At 43.2% G+C, this 15620-nt stretch overlaps 1 protein-coding gene across 1 annotated transcript in view; it reads left to right on the top strand.

Moving 5' to 3' along the window:
* Positions 1–15620, top strand: part of LAMP1 (lysosomal associated membrane protein 1) — a 31018-nt gene extending 15398 nt beyond the window's left edge. The window contains exons 2-9 of the mRNA XM_065406622.1: positions 1094–1212; positions 4940–5159; positions 5304–5462; positions 8619–8824; positions 11344–11466; positions 13294–13363; positions 13568–13738; positions 14586–15620. Of these exons, the coding sequence (XP_065262694.1) occupies positions 1094–1212; positions 4940–5159; positions 5304–5462; positions 8619–8824; positions 11344–11466; positions 13294–13363; positions 13568–13738; positions 14586–14725 (1208 nt within the window). The 3' untranslated portion in view covers positions 14726–15620. The remainder of the gene's footprint in view (positions 1–1093; positions 1213–4939; positions 5160–5303; positions 5463–8618; positions 8825–11343; positions 11467–13293; positions 13364–13567; positions 13739–14585) is intronic.

Below are 15620 nucleotides of genomic sequence, written 5' to 3'. Positions count from 1 at the left end.
CCCCATGTCTATGCTTGCATATCCTTCTGCATGTTCTGTTAATGCCCTAAATTAAACACAACAGAAGCTGAACTGTACTTTTTCCTCCTAAACTACCTGGCCTCCTCACTTCATCAATAACAACTCCACTGTCTTCTGTCAGTCTCCTGATGCTGGAGTTACTTTCCCTCTCAAAAAGAACAGGAGTACTTGTGGCACCTTAGAGACTAACAAATTTATTAGAGCATAAGCTTTCGTGGGCTACAACCCACTTCTTCGGATGCATATAGAGTGAAACATATATTGAGGAGATATATATACACACCCATACAGAGAGCATGAACAGGTGGGAGTTGTCTTACCAACTCTGAGAGGCCAATTAAGTAAGAGAAAAAAAACTTTTGAAGTGATAATCAAGATAGTATAATCAATTAATTTCAATTGGTATTCTATTGTTTAACAGTGCGATTAAAACTGTAATCTATCGTGATTAATTGTTTTGAGTTAATCGCGTGAGTTAACTGCCATTAATTGACAGCCCTAATTTTAAAGTATTCTCCCCCCCCCCACCCCCCACCCGAGAGTACAGAAGTACTAACTAGTGTCTTCAGGACACACCCACAGATCTCTCTGCAGATAAAGATGAAACTGTTTTCATCACAGACTCTCAGGACTGTAACTTGTCACTTCAAGACTTTTATCCAAAGCTTTTCTTGCACCAGTTGGAGAGTTGTATGCACCAGTCCTTCTCTTGGGGTCTAAAGTGAGCACTGTATGAATATGTCTATACATACAGTGCTGCAATCATGCAGCCGATACAGCTGTGCCATTGGAGAGTGTGGTGAAGGTGCTCTATGCTGATGGGAGAGCTCTCCCGTCGGCCTAAAAATGCCACCTCCACAAGCCGCTGGAACTGTGTCTGCAGGAGAAGCTCTCCCACCAATGTAGCGATGTGCAAACGAGCGACACAGTTAACCGACCTAAGCGCTTGGGAGTGGAACATTCACAACCTTGAGCGACATGAGTTTTGTTGACCTAGGCTATATCTACACTACAGCCTATGGTTCTTCAAGTAACACTTTGTTTGAAACTAACTACTTGCCACTCTTAACAGTGTTTTCACAGATGTCCTCGTCAGCATTTGAAGTGACAGATCAGAGTGGTAAAGCCTGCATAATAGCTAATCTGTCAGTGTCCTTCTCAGTGGAATATGGCAGCAAGAGTGGTCAACAGGTAGGAGCTGTAGCTCAATGTTTACTTCTAATTTGCATTTTAAACAGGCAGACTGATGTTGGTGCAGGTGGGTTCTGTTAGAAGTTAAAGCAAACATTAAGCCAGAAAAACTGCTTGCACAAACAGTGCTCTTTAAATCTTTTATTCCTCCTTGCTTCTGGAAGAATGGCTCTCTGACACTTATTTCCTGAGTAGACTTTGGGAAAAACTAATGGTACTAAGACTGCCAGCTGCTGCATGAACTTGAGTGATTTAATTTGTCAATTTGGGGTCCTAACATCAATACTAGAAGCTGCTGCATTTTGCTGCTGCTGAAGGGTGCATTTAATACTTCAGATTACATAATACACTAGACCAGTGGTCCCCAAACTGTGGGGCATGCCCCTCTAGGGGGCATGGAGGAATGTTCCGGGGAGGGGGGGAAACGCAGCAGGGCCCAGGCCAGACCCCACTGGCACTGCCCAGCTCTGCTCCCAGCCTGGCTCCTGGGGGGTTGCAGTGTGAAAAGTTGGGGGACTACTGCACTACACCAAGAGCAGCAACGCTTAGTTTGCCTTACCTCAGTATAGACAATCTCTCAAATCCTGCAGATATTGCTGTTGGCTTCTTTCTTAAATTGTGACCTTCAGTTCAGTGGCCAGTGTGCCTTTCATACTGTGTTTCTCCTGCTTTGTGTATGCACTTAATCTGCTTTTATGCCAAGAAAAAATTTAGACCCTATGGACCGCTTCAGGAGAATTCTCTAGATGTCTGTCTGCCAGTTGTATAGCTAGACTCCACTTGAGTCTGCTTGGTTTTGTTTTTTTTATGAGAGCTCCAGTGTATTGGGACAATTGCTGAAGCTGCTAGGTTTGCCTATCCAGTTTGTAGCTCAGTTATTAGGTCAACAAATGATATGTGCTCATTAAATACTCATTTGAGTATTTTAATTGTCCACTGCTTTTAGTATTCCTTTGGAGACAGCATGATACAGCTAGCCTTGCCACCTGGCCAGGTTTTCCCAGCATGTCCCTTTTTTTGGTAGCCGTCCCTGGAAATCTGTAAAGGCGCGTACTACACACGGCAAGCTGTCTAGTCTTATGGGCTCAGGATCATCCCAGGTGTCTCTTCTTTGTATCTCAGAGGTGACAACTCTAGGTCCAGTGGACAGGGCACTGGGTGGGGAGTTCAGACCTGGGTTCTATTGGCTCTGCTCTGCTACTGACCTGGGCTGTGACCTTCAAATAATTTTTGCCTCTGTGCCTTGGTGTCCTCATCTGTAAAATGGAGATGATACTTACTTTAGCCCTTATATCTAAGGAGCTCTCAAAGCATTTTACAGAGGAAGGGAACAATTGCCCAAGCCAGTCTTTTCCGTATATAAAGCAACATCTAAAACACTGCATCATCTGCATTATGCCAGTTTCAGTACAGCACTGCCAATTGAATCTGCTTATTTCAGTTGAAATGAAGCGCTCTTCAGAAGCAGCTGCAAACAGTTTCTGTAAGATTATTTTTGCGTCCCTTATTCTGAAACTTGGAACACTCCCCTTTGAGCATACTATTACCTTAGCTTAGTTCATATGTCTCATAAATACACTATCACTAAAGCTGAGAGTAAGTAGCTTTTGAAATTTAAAACCTTTTGCATGACATACAAAAAAGTCTTCAGCAATCTCAGTGAGGAGTTAGTTGGTTCAAAGTCTGTCCACGTTCTTCATATATTCCAGGGGATTTTATTTGAAATGTTGCTTTCATTCTAGCATTGAAAGATAGTTAACTTGTTTGCAAATTAACTACTTAGTTACTTATGCTTCACTTGACTTGATACAGATTTTACACTAGCAAGTTCATTATTCCTAAAGTGCTGCAATGATCATGCCAGATAAAATGCAGATCATGAAATACAGAAGTTCAGATCTTGAATTATTTAATTTTTATAGAGAAAACAGTCTAATAAAATCTCCATAACTATAAATAATTAGTAGCACCACTAATTTAAATCATATTGCACCAAGTGTCAGTGATTATCATCTTTAGGGAAGTGTCTACTGGAAATCAATTAAGGACCGATTCATTGCACCTGCTGCCCTTCTGGCTGAAAAAAATATAGCTTGTAGGCAAGCAGCTCTTCAAGTTTCAAGTCCACTGATCTCACTTGTGTTTAAAACGGACTTGGATTTAAATTCTTTTAAAACCACTGCAGTTAAAGTTGTAACCCTGGGTACTATTGCAAGTTGTAGGAGTGTATAATGGGTAAGATCTTGTCTGCCCGTCTGTCTGCCCTCCAGGATATCACCCTAAATTCACTGCATATCCTAAGGCTAGGAATCATGCTAAAAATCTCAATCATTCAGTTGAATAAATTGCACCTGCCATGGGTGAAGAGAACTGGGAAGTGCTGTATACTTCAGCACTGAAAACTAAAAGGAAATCCGTATGCTGATTGGTAGGATGTCTGTTTGGGCTGCCTTCACCGTAGATAGCACTTGGCCAGGGCACCTAACTTTAAAAAACAAAAAACCTGTTGGTTGCCACTTAGTCAGTCTGGAAAGGAGTTAAAAGGTGAGAGTAGATAAATCGAAGTGTATGTATAGAGAAAGCTAGTAAGGGGAGAGAGAACAGAATACACTGAACAGGAAGATGAAATTGCTCAATGGGCAGAAATTACTGGATTGTGGGATATGATAGAAAGAAACAGAAGAGAGAATGAAAGTAAAACTGGAGATGACTTCCTGTTGTGTGAATACTCTTCAGTCTTTTACAAATTTCATTATATTCTAAGGAAATGGTTAGCACAGACGAGATGGAGCCAAATGTCTGCTTATACATCCTGTATAAAGTGCCCTTTTGAGCAGCTAGCTTCCCTATCAATCTGTAATCCCTTGAGCTTCATGCCTCATTAGTAGACAACATTTTAGAATGTCCAGCTCTGGCCTAGCAAGATTCCCTTATATGGCATGTATGAGGAATGAGCTGTGGAGGGCCCTAACATTCTGAACTATCTAAAAATTAAGTTTGGCATACACTAACATTCAAAGGAAGCTGCTTTCTTAACTCAAACCGGCTGGCCCTTATAAAAGATCAACTACACACAGTGTTTCTCAGTGACTGGTCCATGGATTGGCACCAAGCCCTGAGATCTCCCTGACACAGTTTAAGGCAGCAGCAAGCCGGTCCCTGGTATCAAAAAAAGTTGAGGAACATTTGTACAGCTTGTTAACTTTCCAGTGTTCACTTTGGCCTTCAGTGCCAATGTAAAACCTTGTCATATCTCCTCCTATTGCTCCTTTTCAGAAAGTAAGTAAAAGCTTAAGAATCATAGACAAGCAAGAGTTGTACAAGCTGTACTGTTAATTTAGTCCTTGTTACCCAGATGTATTAGAACACCAGAGAACAAAGCTTAAATTCTCCAAACTTCCACTTTCTATCTGAGTTCCTGGACCTCAGCTTCTTTAGTTCAGGAAGCCGGGTACAATCCGACTCGTGGTGCTAGTGTGGAGGAAATTGGTGGGTGGGGGGTGTTTCCTTAATTGTTCATGGAGCAAAATGCTATTTAAAAAACTGTAAATATCAAACACTAAAGTATGTTTTGAGGATTAAGTACTTGAATGCTAAGAATGTTCACCCTGTGGTAATGGACTCTGGCTGAGAGTGCTGGAGTAATTGCATAGGATATCTGAAAAGTAACAGTAGGGAAGGCATTTACTAATCCCATTTAAAACTCTCTTGATTTTACACACTTTAGCTGTCAGCATATTTCACACTTGCACAAAATGCTGAAGTACTGGCAAACAAAAGCAGTTGTGGTAAAGAGAATGCATCGGCTCCTGTACTGGCGATTGGATTTGGAGCAGGACATTTGTTACAAATGAATTTCACAAAGACCTCAAAGCTGTACAGCGTTGATGAGCTCACGTTCCTTTACAATTTGTCCGATACAACTGTGTTCCCCAACTCAACTGGAGGTGAAGTAAACATTTTATTGACTTTCTGTTGTATGCACCTGAATTGTTATACATGTGGAATAGCACTCTATATTTTTCTGTGCAGTGCTGTCTGGCGACATCCTAATCTTTGCACAACTGTAAAAAAAATAATTTTTGTTACAGGAAAAAACGAGGTTTCACAAAAAACTAATATTCAAGCAGACTTGGACACAAGATATAGATGTTTCAGTACCAACCGGATGAATATGTCAAATGTGACCGTAACTCTTAGCAATGTTACGCTTCAAGCATATCTTGTGAATCATACCTTAAGTGGAAATGGTAAGTATCTCTGGTTTATTGAGAAAATATACTGAGACAAGCAAACCTACCTTGTTGTTTCCACTAGGTTTGTGGAGGCCTGTGTGACTAAGTAATCAGAAATAGAAATATCCTTTCACCTCGAGATGACTTCTGTTCACTGCCAGCATAGGCTGGACATGAAAGCCACCATCTGACAGCTGTACAGTGAACTCATGTGGCTTCAGTTCAATTTCTCCTGGATAGGTACCCGCATCATGACAAGCACACATTGGCAGCCTTGGTACAATCCTTGGCTTGTACCAAGGCTGCCAATCTGCCTGGACGTTGTAAGTGTTACAAAAGGGTCCCTGAAGCATATTAGTGGTGCGATATAGGAGGCCGTGGCAGCTGCTGCTGCCTGTTCTGCACCTGATAAACAGGACCAGCCATCAAGAGAGGGTGAAATCCTACTCCCACTGATGTTGATAGCAAAAAACTCTCTCTCTCTTCAGTAGAGTCTGGATTTCACTCTAGCTGTCTAGTACATTCCATGAACATCAAATCAATTAAATTAAAAAAAAAAAAAAAGTTGATGCTGGTGCTTTCAGCATGAATGCTCCCTACCAGGACCTCCTCAGCTGGGTCCAGCTTACTCCATGGAAAACTGGGAAAGGGATTTGGGGGGAAGGGGGGATGGCTGTGCTTTCCCATACAACAGATCTTTCTAGTGCAGGAAACTAGTCTGCAGTGTCTGTCTCTCCAAAGCCCTCTTTGTTCAATGGGAATTTCTGAAAGGGTGCTGAATGAGGCTTGTCCTTGTGTAAATACAAGTGTAGACTGTGTTCTTCACTGGTTCAGCTACACCTGTATTCATTCTCATCAGAGTGCAATTATGATATTGTAGTCACAAGTTAGACCGGAGATTTTAACTGGGATTTACTTAATTATATATTCCTGGCTCTTCTTTCACATGGGGAAGTGGGTGCTACTGCTGCAGAAAGGGAGACCTGACTCTTACCTGCTGGTAGCAAATTGCCTACTTTCCTGAAGATGTGCAGGAAGTTTACCTGTTCAGTTTTTGCCTTGGTCTAAGATGATACTGAAGGATACAAGCTCGTATTCAATATTGGCGTCTGGTCACCAGACAGCTTGGCATCCTTGCTTTAAAAAGGTGGCTAGTTATTATGGGGAACCATCTTTTATAAATCAATGAAAATAACACATCTGCACTGTATTTGGGACTTAGGATCCCATTTGCATGTGGGAATTTCTTCTGCAATACACAGGCTAATCAATTTCCCCAAACATACTAAAGGCCTCAATATATGGGGCCGTGTAGCTGCAGTAATTGTAGGAAGATCTTCTATGTGGCACTCCATAAACCTACTGAATAGCCCTCTGGCTTGTCCTTGGGCTCAGACAGGGGGAATGATCTCATAGGCCAGGGCCTTGGCTCAGAGAGCAGAGCCAAACAGGGCTTCCATGCAGCATCTACACCAAGTCCACCGTGGACCGGAAAGGCTGGTCCGGTCTCCCACTGAGATGTAAGCTCCCTGGCATACCTTACCCTGAAATGGGCAGGAAATGCCAAAGAACATACAGGGCTCTGTGTTAGTGTATGCTTTGAGGGTTTAATTAGCTTGAAGTTTAAGTACAATGCTTCTTGACCTGCAGCCCACAATAAAACTTATAGAGGCAGGAATTTTGGATCATATTTATTTAAAACCACTGCTAAGGAGTTAAGTAACCAAAAACTACATGCACAGCCTGGAGACTAAACTCAACGAGTGGTTCCTCAGACACAGAAGCCAGATCTGCACTACAGTGTTTGCTGCGTGGTCTCTTTTAGCCACATAAAAACAGTAAATGTGACGCTTTAAAGGGTAGCATTCTTGGAATGGGACATAATCATGGCTCAAAGCTTAGGGGCGTATACCGCAGGGATTTCCTTTCCCTGACCTGTGGGCCTGGTTTAGAAAAGGAGCAGAATGCAGGAGCCTTGGAAGAGTTGTTCAAACAAGTCACTAACTAGTGTTAGACCCCTGGCATCTCTTGGCAAACAATAAGGATGGGTTGGGTCACTGCTCCCCTATGACCACTTTTCCTTCCCATTTACCACCCGGATCCTGGCTTTGAACTGGACAAGAACAGAAGCTAGGCCGGCCAGCTGAAGGTGCATAAAACAGAAATTGTTCCTTTCAGAGAAGTGGGGGGTTGGCTACTAGTGCAAGCAGGTCTGATGTAGGAATTGACCGAGGGAATGAACCTCACAGGTTGTGCCTCTGCTAGAGGGGACAGGTGTATTTTGGACAATCATTAGAAGGAACAATGCAGAGCAGCCTGTGAACAAGCTCCATAAGAAGCTAGATCAGGCGTGGGCAAACTTTTTGGCCTGAGGGCCACATTGGGGAATAGAAACTGTATGGTGGGCCATGAATGCTCCCAAAATTGGGGCTGGGGTGCGGGTTCTGGGGTGGGGTTGGGGATGAGAGGTTTGGGGTGCAGGAGGGTGCTCCATACTGGGATCAAGGGGTTTGGAGAGCGGGAGGGGGATCAGGGCTGGGGCAGGGGGTTGGGATGTGGGGAGAGGCTCAGGGGTGCAGGTCCCAGAATGGTACTATATTAGAAAATGGCTATCAAGGATAACAAGGACAAGCTTCTGCTTTCCGGTGTGCTGGCAGCCAGCAGACTAGGGTTGCAACATGAGCCTAGCTATGTATATGCCAGCAGGGGGAGCTAGCTGCATCATGATAAATCAGGGATAAGTGTAAATGTTCTTGATTTGGTGAAAATAAGTTAATGTCAAACTAATGGATGGATAGCTTCTGTTTCACCATAAACTGCTGTTCTGCTAAAACTAATAAGGGTAGGCATGTGTCATCTTGATAACTGAAATAGAATGGGTTTCTCAAAACCCATAATGCCTTGTTCCTTGTACAAAAGTAGGAGAAAGTGAAGCTGACCAGTTCTGTATTGAATCTAACTGGTAAAAAGTAAATTAGACTCTTGAATTTCTTTCAGTTGTTCTTAATAGAAGGTATTAAGACTAAAACTCCTTAAAATAAGGGGATGTTCATTCTCTCCTCTCCCTCAAAGATACATTAGTCTTAAAATCTTTCTGTTGTGTGAATGACTTCCTGGTAATTTTGTGCAGTTGTACTTGATGTTTATCACCTTGTACTCCTTTCGTTCCAGAAAGTGTGTGTGCTGCAGATAAGATACCCACTACTCCTGTAGCCCCTACAACTACTAGCCAGACACCTACAACAAGCCAGGCACCAACCTCCCCTCCACAAAATCCAATGACTGGGAAATACAATGTGACTGGTACAAATGGAACCTGTGTACTTGCTCATATGGGGCTGCAGCTTAATGTGACGTATCTAAGAAAAGATGGAAAGGTATATCTGGTTTGATTTGTACACTAAACACTTACACAGAGCTAGTGAAAATATTGCTTCCCTATGCTTCGTAGACTGGACTGAGTTAACCGTACTCCATTATGATTCTCCAGTTGAATTGTTTAACATTTTTAACTTGATACAGTGGATATTCAGACAATACAGAATTAGTGTAAACTTGCTATAAATAGTGTGTTCCTGATGTACTGGGAGCTGTCCTGGATAAGACCCTTAAATGTGTGTCTATTACGTAGCAGGACTATACAACTTGAATGTTGAAATCCAACTGAAACATATTTGTTTAAGCCATAGAAACAGTTGAAAACATCAAAAGGAGAATCTGGAAAATGAAGATGCTACTTAAATGTGTTTGCGTCATTTAGACACACAAATCCGTCTGTTTGAAAATGGGGTATCTGAATATGAACAAACTTTCAAATTCTGTGCAGACAGTTGACAGTCCTTCTTTGATATTATGATATTGCAATTTGAGTTTCAGTCTCACACAGTTTCAGCCAATGTCAAAGGCCAACACACGTGAATTTTGAGGGGGCAGAACTGGTTCATAGACAAACTTACTAGTCTTCCCTGTAACTATATGTTTTTTGCAGTAGAGTCTATTGGCACTTTTTCAGTCTGCCTCCTGCCTACTCTTGTTTCTTGGCTCTATACTTTTGCTGCAAAGCTCAGCTCACCAGCTTTGGTATCAAGCCTGTACCTTCCTACACACCTACTTAGTTCATGAACAAGTCTGCTGGAGGGGAATATTTGGGAATCCCACTCTGATAGATTGGGCTCTTTCCTGGCAAACCACAGTAAGGCTTATTGGACAGACCAAGAGCTCCCATCCTTAGGGGACTTTGGTTGCAAGCTCCCTTTTGCTGGTCCATGATTTGGATGCAAGTCAAAGGAGATGATTGACATCAAACTTTGGATATTGTGAGGTCCAGAAGGTAAGGCATGTGAACTGGTTTGTGGATGTTAACGTTGCTGGTGACTTGCTTGATCCCTAATGATTGTATTGATGGAAAATGCATTTCACAGCCCTAGCTGTAAGTTTACGGGTCTCCTGTATGGAATCTAGTAAGCCATTTCCTGCAACATGAACTTCTAGCCCTGCTGAAATAAATATAGGTATATCTCCATATATTTTTATCTCATAGAACTGGAAGGGACCCCAAAAGGTCATAGAGTCCAGCCCCCTGCCTTCACTTGCAGGACTAAGTACTGATTTTTTTTTTTTTTTTTTGGCCCCAGATCCCTAAGTGACCCCCTCAAGGATTGAACTCACAACCCTGGGTTTAGCAGGCCAATGTTCAAACCACTGAGCTATCCCTTCCCCCAGATGGTTCACTTGTCCCCTAATGCAGTGGCTCTCAACCATTCCAGACTACTGGACCCCTTTCAGGAGTCTTTGTCTTGCGTACCCCCAAGTTACACCTCACTTCACAACTACTTGCTTACAAAATCAGACCTAAAAATACAAAAGTGTCACAGCCACACTGTTACTAACATTGCTGATGTTCACATTTTTACCATATAATTATGAATCAATTGGAATATAAATGATTTACTTATATTTCCGCATAAAAGTCATTTTTAGTTTGTATTGACTTCACTAGTGCTTTTTATGTAGCCTGTTGTAAGACTAGGCAAATATCTAGATGAGCTGATGTACCCCCAGGGGTATGCGTACCCCTGTTTGAGAATCACTACCCTAAAGAATAGTAGGCGTTTAGAAAAGATCTCTTGTAGGGCCAGCCAAGCTGTAAAATTCTACTGGCAGTCTACTCCCAAACCTGGTTCTCAGGAGTTCTGAGTCTTGCTGAGACAGTTTGGCGATTCCTCCTTACCCCTAGGTTGGGCCTTTTGTCCTACATCAGTCAGACAGGTGTTTAATCTTGCCAAATTAAAAGAAAAGAAAAGAACGTAATCATCAGAAAGCTTGTATGTGCACATTTCTGATTCAATCCAACAGGCTTAAAACCTTTAGCCCCTAGCACTCTGCAAACAGGATTGTCTGAAATGCTGAGATGTTAGCGTTGTGTAAATAAAGCCTTTCAAACTGTCTTGCCTTTACATGAGTCAGTAATCGGCAAGATAATCCCTTATGGCCTTTCTCAGTTTTCCCTCATGTGGAAGCAGAAGAGTGTTCATATGGTTGCTTTAATCTAACTTAATAAGCCTTCGTGCATTGGTGGCGGTGGCTGATGTTTCCATCAGGCTCTTCAATGCAGTACTAGCTTCCTTATCCACAAGATGTTTTAGCTGGACAATACAGTTTGACTGTAGCCAAGGGTCTGGACCTTAAGGAGAGCACAGCAAGGCTTGAATGGTGGTGTAAGCACAAGGAACCTGTGCCCACATAACCAGCACTTTTACATGCATGTGTGCATGGGGGTGTCCACATGCAATTTTTCATGCATCTGAGCGGAAGCCAGGTAGCAATGAGCTGAAAACTGAGGTAGCATTAACATCTTGCTGTAAGATGTAATAACTAGCCCTTCTTTCATCCATAGACTGGATTGGATGTGCTGAATTTTGTTCCAGTGAATACATCTTTCTCTGGGAGCTGTGACCATTCCTCTGCCTTTCTGAGCCTGACTTTTGGGAAAACCAGACTTGTATTCCATTTTCTACTGGTAAGGGTGCTTCAATGTAGTATCTTGCACAGCTCTGGCATGCTTTTTAGATGTGACTAAATTGTTCTGGACTCAAGATAGATTTATTTATTTTGTGACAGTCAGTTTTATTCCAAAAAAGTTGGTTACATCCCCTACAGAATGTATAACAAATGAGGAGGGAGAGGATTTTTAAGTAGAAGAAATGGTGGGGAATGAAGGAGCACTTTGTTACGAATACGTTGTGCAATTGTCCATGAATGAGACTGTTGGTAGCTCTGTTACTTGAAAAAACCTTTAGGGGAACAGACTTCTGTAAACAGGTGTTTCATCTAATTATATGACAAGCTCACAGAAGGAATTGGATTAAAGTCCTCTTAGTAATACTGTTTATAAAGCATGACTGGTGTACCTGCTGCTTCACTGTCTTCTGCAGTGACTTGTTAGGTCCTATGCTTCCTTTGTTGCATCAGCAGCACGTGTGACAGAAGGGTTGATAGCTCTTTTATTTCCCGGGGGGTGTTCAGGATATAGTATATTTGCTTACTGACTTGAGCAATTATGATCAACCTTCAGAGTAGCAGCCGTGTTAGTCTGTATCCGCAAAAATAACAGGAGTACTTGTGGCACCTTAGAGACTAACAAATTCTCTAAGGTGCCACAAGTACTCCTGTTATTTTTATGATCAACCTGAAATTTCTAATTGTCAGCCTTTAAAGGCTGACAATATTGACGTTGGCTTGAGTTAAAGCCATCAGTGTAGACCCTGGCGCTCTCAGGCCTTCCAGTGAGCACTTGTGCTGTGTCCTTGACTGTATTCTACAGATCCCACCATCAGGGCCGGCTCTAGCTTTTTTGCCACCCCAGGCAAAAAAGCCTCTGGCCGCCCCCCCCCCTGCGGGAGGGGGGGGGGGAGGGCGGCCGGAGCCCCAGGGGGAGGGCGGCGAGCCCCGGTGGGGGCTCCGCTCTCCCCCCGGCGGCCGGGGGGAGGGCGCCGGGGAGGAGGGCGGCGAGCCCTGGCGAGGGCTCCGCTCTCCCCCCGGCGGCCAGGGGGAGGGCGCCGGGGGGGAGGGCGGCGAGCCCCGGCCGGGGCTCGGCTCTCCTCCCGGCGGCCAGGGGGAGGGCGGCGAGCCCCGGCCGGGGCTCGGCTCTCCCCCCGGCGGCCAGGGGGAGGGCGCCGGGGGGGGAGGGCGGCGAGCCCCGGCCGGGGCTCGGCTCTCCCCCCGGCAGCCAGGGGGAGGGCGCTGGGGGGGAGGCCAGAGCGCAGGGGGCAGGGCGGTGAGAGGGCGGCGAGCCCCGGGGGGAGGGCGCCAGGGGGGAGGGCGGCCAGAGCGCAGGGGAGAGGGCGGCGAGCCCGGCCGTGGCCCCGCTCTCCCCGGCGGCTGGAGCGCCGTGCCGCCCCCCTCCAGGTGCCGCCCCAAGCACAAGCTTGGTGGGCTGGTGCCTGGAGCCGGCCCTGCCCACCATCCTGGGTCAGCAGGGGATTGTGGTGTTGAGAGTATTTGTCTTGTTTACCATTTTCAAATGCTAACTTGGTAGCTCTTTAAAAAGTCTCAAGGCATTTTTAGCCTGACTACCAGTGACCACTTTACCTGGCATATTCTTCCCTGAGTTGGATCCCTCTCCATTGTGTGTTTTTTCTAAAACTGTAGTTGGTATCATATTCTAGAATGTCTTGGGTTTTTGTTGTGGTGTTTTTTTTTTTTTTTTTTTTTTTTTTTTAGTGACCTCAGCAGTTCTAGTGAGGATGCATTAAACTCTTCAATTGTAGAACTACGTTGTACTTCAACTGTATAAAACGTTATGTATGAATGCCAACTCTTTTTTGTGGTTGTTTTTGTTTTTAAGAATACAAGTACTGATAAGTTTTTCCTGCAAGGTGTCAATGTGACCACAACTTTGCCTTCTGAAGCTAAAGGTAAGGATTTTTGTTAAATAAAAAAGTCATAGACTAGCCCTATAAATACTAAGGGAGCCTAGATATGTGCACACTAATACTGTGGGTGAAGTCCAGGGGTGGGGGAGCGAATGTGTGTGTTTTAACTACTTGAATTTTCTTAAGCCTTTGCAACTTCTGTTTCTCAAACGTATTTTGTTACTTATGCTGCATTTTGTTGCACAGAAACAAAGATTGAAGCTGTTAACAACAGCATGAGTGAGCTGAGAGCTAAACTGGGGAACTCCTATAAGTGTAATGCAGAGGAGAAACTTTGGGTCACAGACCATGTCTTTGTCAACTTATTCGATGTTCAGGTCCAGGTTTTCAAGGTCGATGAAAACAAATTTGGAGCAGGTAAAAAACTGCATATATCTACAGTTTAAAGTGTCATTAAAGGTTTTAATGAACTTGTATGTTTTACTGATTTTTAAGCATATCTGAATTTTTTTTCTTCAGAATCTAGTCTTTAGAGTTAGTGGCCAGTTCAATAAATTCAGCTTGGTCTAAAGCTCACATTCACAGCATGCCTCATTACAACTGTGACTTCAGACCACCAAGTACAGCTAGCGGAGTGTCTGAATTAAGGCTAGTGCATTACAAGTAAATAAATGCAAAGTTTTCTTGAAATAGCGCATATAAAGACAGAAGCACACAATTGTAGTGTGCAGAAAAGTTTTAGAGGATCTATAGTTCCACTTTCACACCAGTGTTCTCTTGGGCAATCGTACCAAAGGAGCAAAGATCTGAAAAGCTGCGTTCCCAACTGGTTAAGTGATCTCCATGGCTGTAGTCACAAGGGAAGGTGTAGGTGAGGAGTTTGGGTAGCTAAGAAGAGAAGCTGCTTGTGGGCTCCTGTAGTATTGGCTCTATTAATGTGTGGGAAACTTGTGTATATATAAATCCACTATTACACTGTGTGCAGTAAATCACATGTTGTATGTGTACCCTTTTGATAAACAACAAGCTGTTCAATCATTCATTCTTTACTGAATGATCTTGAAAAGCAAGCTGACTTACAATAGCTATGGTAAGGGAGCTCCTTCCATTGTTGTGGCCAGGCCACAAGTTAAAAGTTAACTGGCTCAAGTTTAGCATTCATCTGGATGCTAGGAGTAGAATCTTCCAACATGAAATCAACTGCGTTTGGTACCTTTCCTGTCAATGGGCCAGTGCCTAATGTGAATTTTTTTCCTCTCTACAGTGGAAGAATGTCAACTGGATGAAAATAACATGGTGATCCCTATAATTGTTGGCGCAGCCCTTGCTGGACTTGTCCTGATTGTCTTGATTGCTTATTTGATTGGCAGAAAGAGAAGCCATGCTGGATATCAAACAATCTAATAACTTGCACTTAAATGAATCCAGGGGTTGATAAAGAGCAGTTGCAAGAAGTGGGATAAATTAATTTCCCCTAAACTGAGATTCCTTATTAGAAGGGAGCACAGTCTTTCTTGCAAAATGCTTGTTAAATTCTGCTTTATTAAATGTGAATCCATCTTGCAGCATTTAACTATGCACGAAGGAATAACCTCTCCAATTCTGGTGTTTAATTTTGCTAACTGGTTAAATATTTACCTACTTAGAAACAAGCTAAGAGTGCTTTTCTGAATTGGCATGAATTTAATGTCAGTTAGAAATATTCCAGACTGGTGTGTAGCTAATTCATTCACTCAGATTTAAGTCTAACAAAGGGAAGCTTTCACTGCTGGTACTACTCCACTCCTGTGATGAAGCTAGTAATTCTACTGATGATACCTTTTTAAGTAATGACTGACTGACCAAAATGTAAAAATTTAATTCCCCTGCCACTGTGGTCTCCCTCCTCCCCCCCCCCCCCCTTCAAATCTAAGGGTTTTTTTACTGAGCTTTAAACACAGCATGCCTGGCATCTGCAGGGTATGAACAATGCAATATTCAAACATTATAGGAACTCGTATTTACAATTGGGCAATTCCCTATTTGATATTTTTGATGCTCTGCCAGCTTAAGCGCTGGCCCTTTTTAAAATATAAAATGGGTGTTATTTACTTTTTTTTTTTTTTTTTTTTTTGTAGTAAAGTTAATTTCAGTCTCTTCTGGTGGATGTTCCAGGGCAATCCTGTTACTGCAGATATGTACAAGATCAATTTAATCTGCTGACTCTCTTGCTTTAAACGTGGCTGGGGTTGTACACTTAAGGATCAGTTCTTCTGTATGCATTGCCTATAACAATGCTAATAAAGACACATTTTTCTGT

Source organism: Emys orbicularis, chromosome 1 (assembly GCF_028017835.1).
Source record: "Emys orbicularis isolate rEmyOrb1 chromosome 1, rEmyOrb1.hap1, whole genome shotgun sequence".
NCBI lineage: Eukaryota > Metazoa > Chordata > Testudines > Emydidae > Emys > Emys orbicularis.
This window is presented reverse-complemented; position numbering and strand designations above follow the sequence as displayed.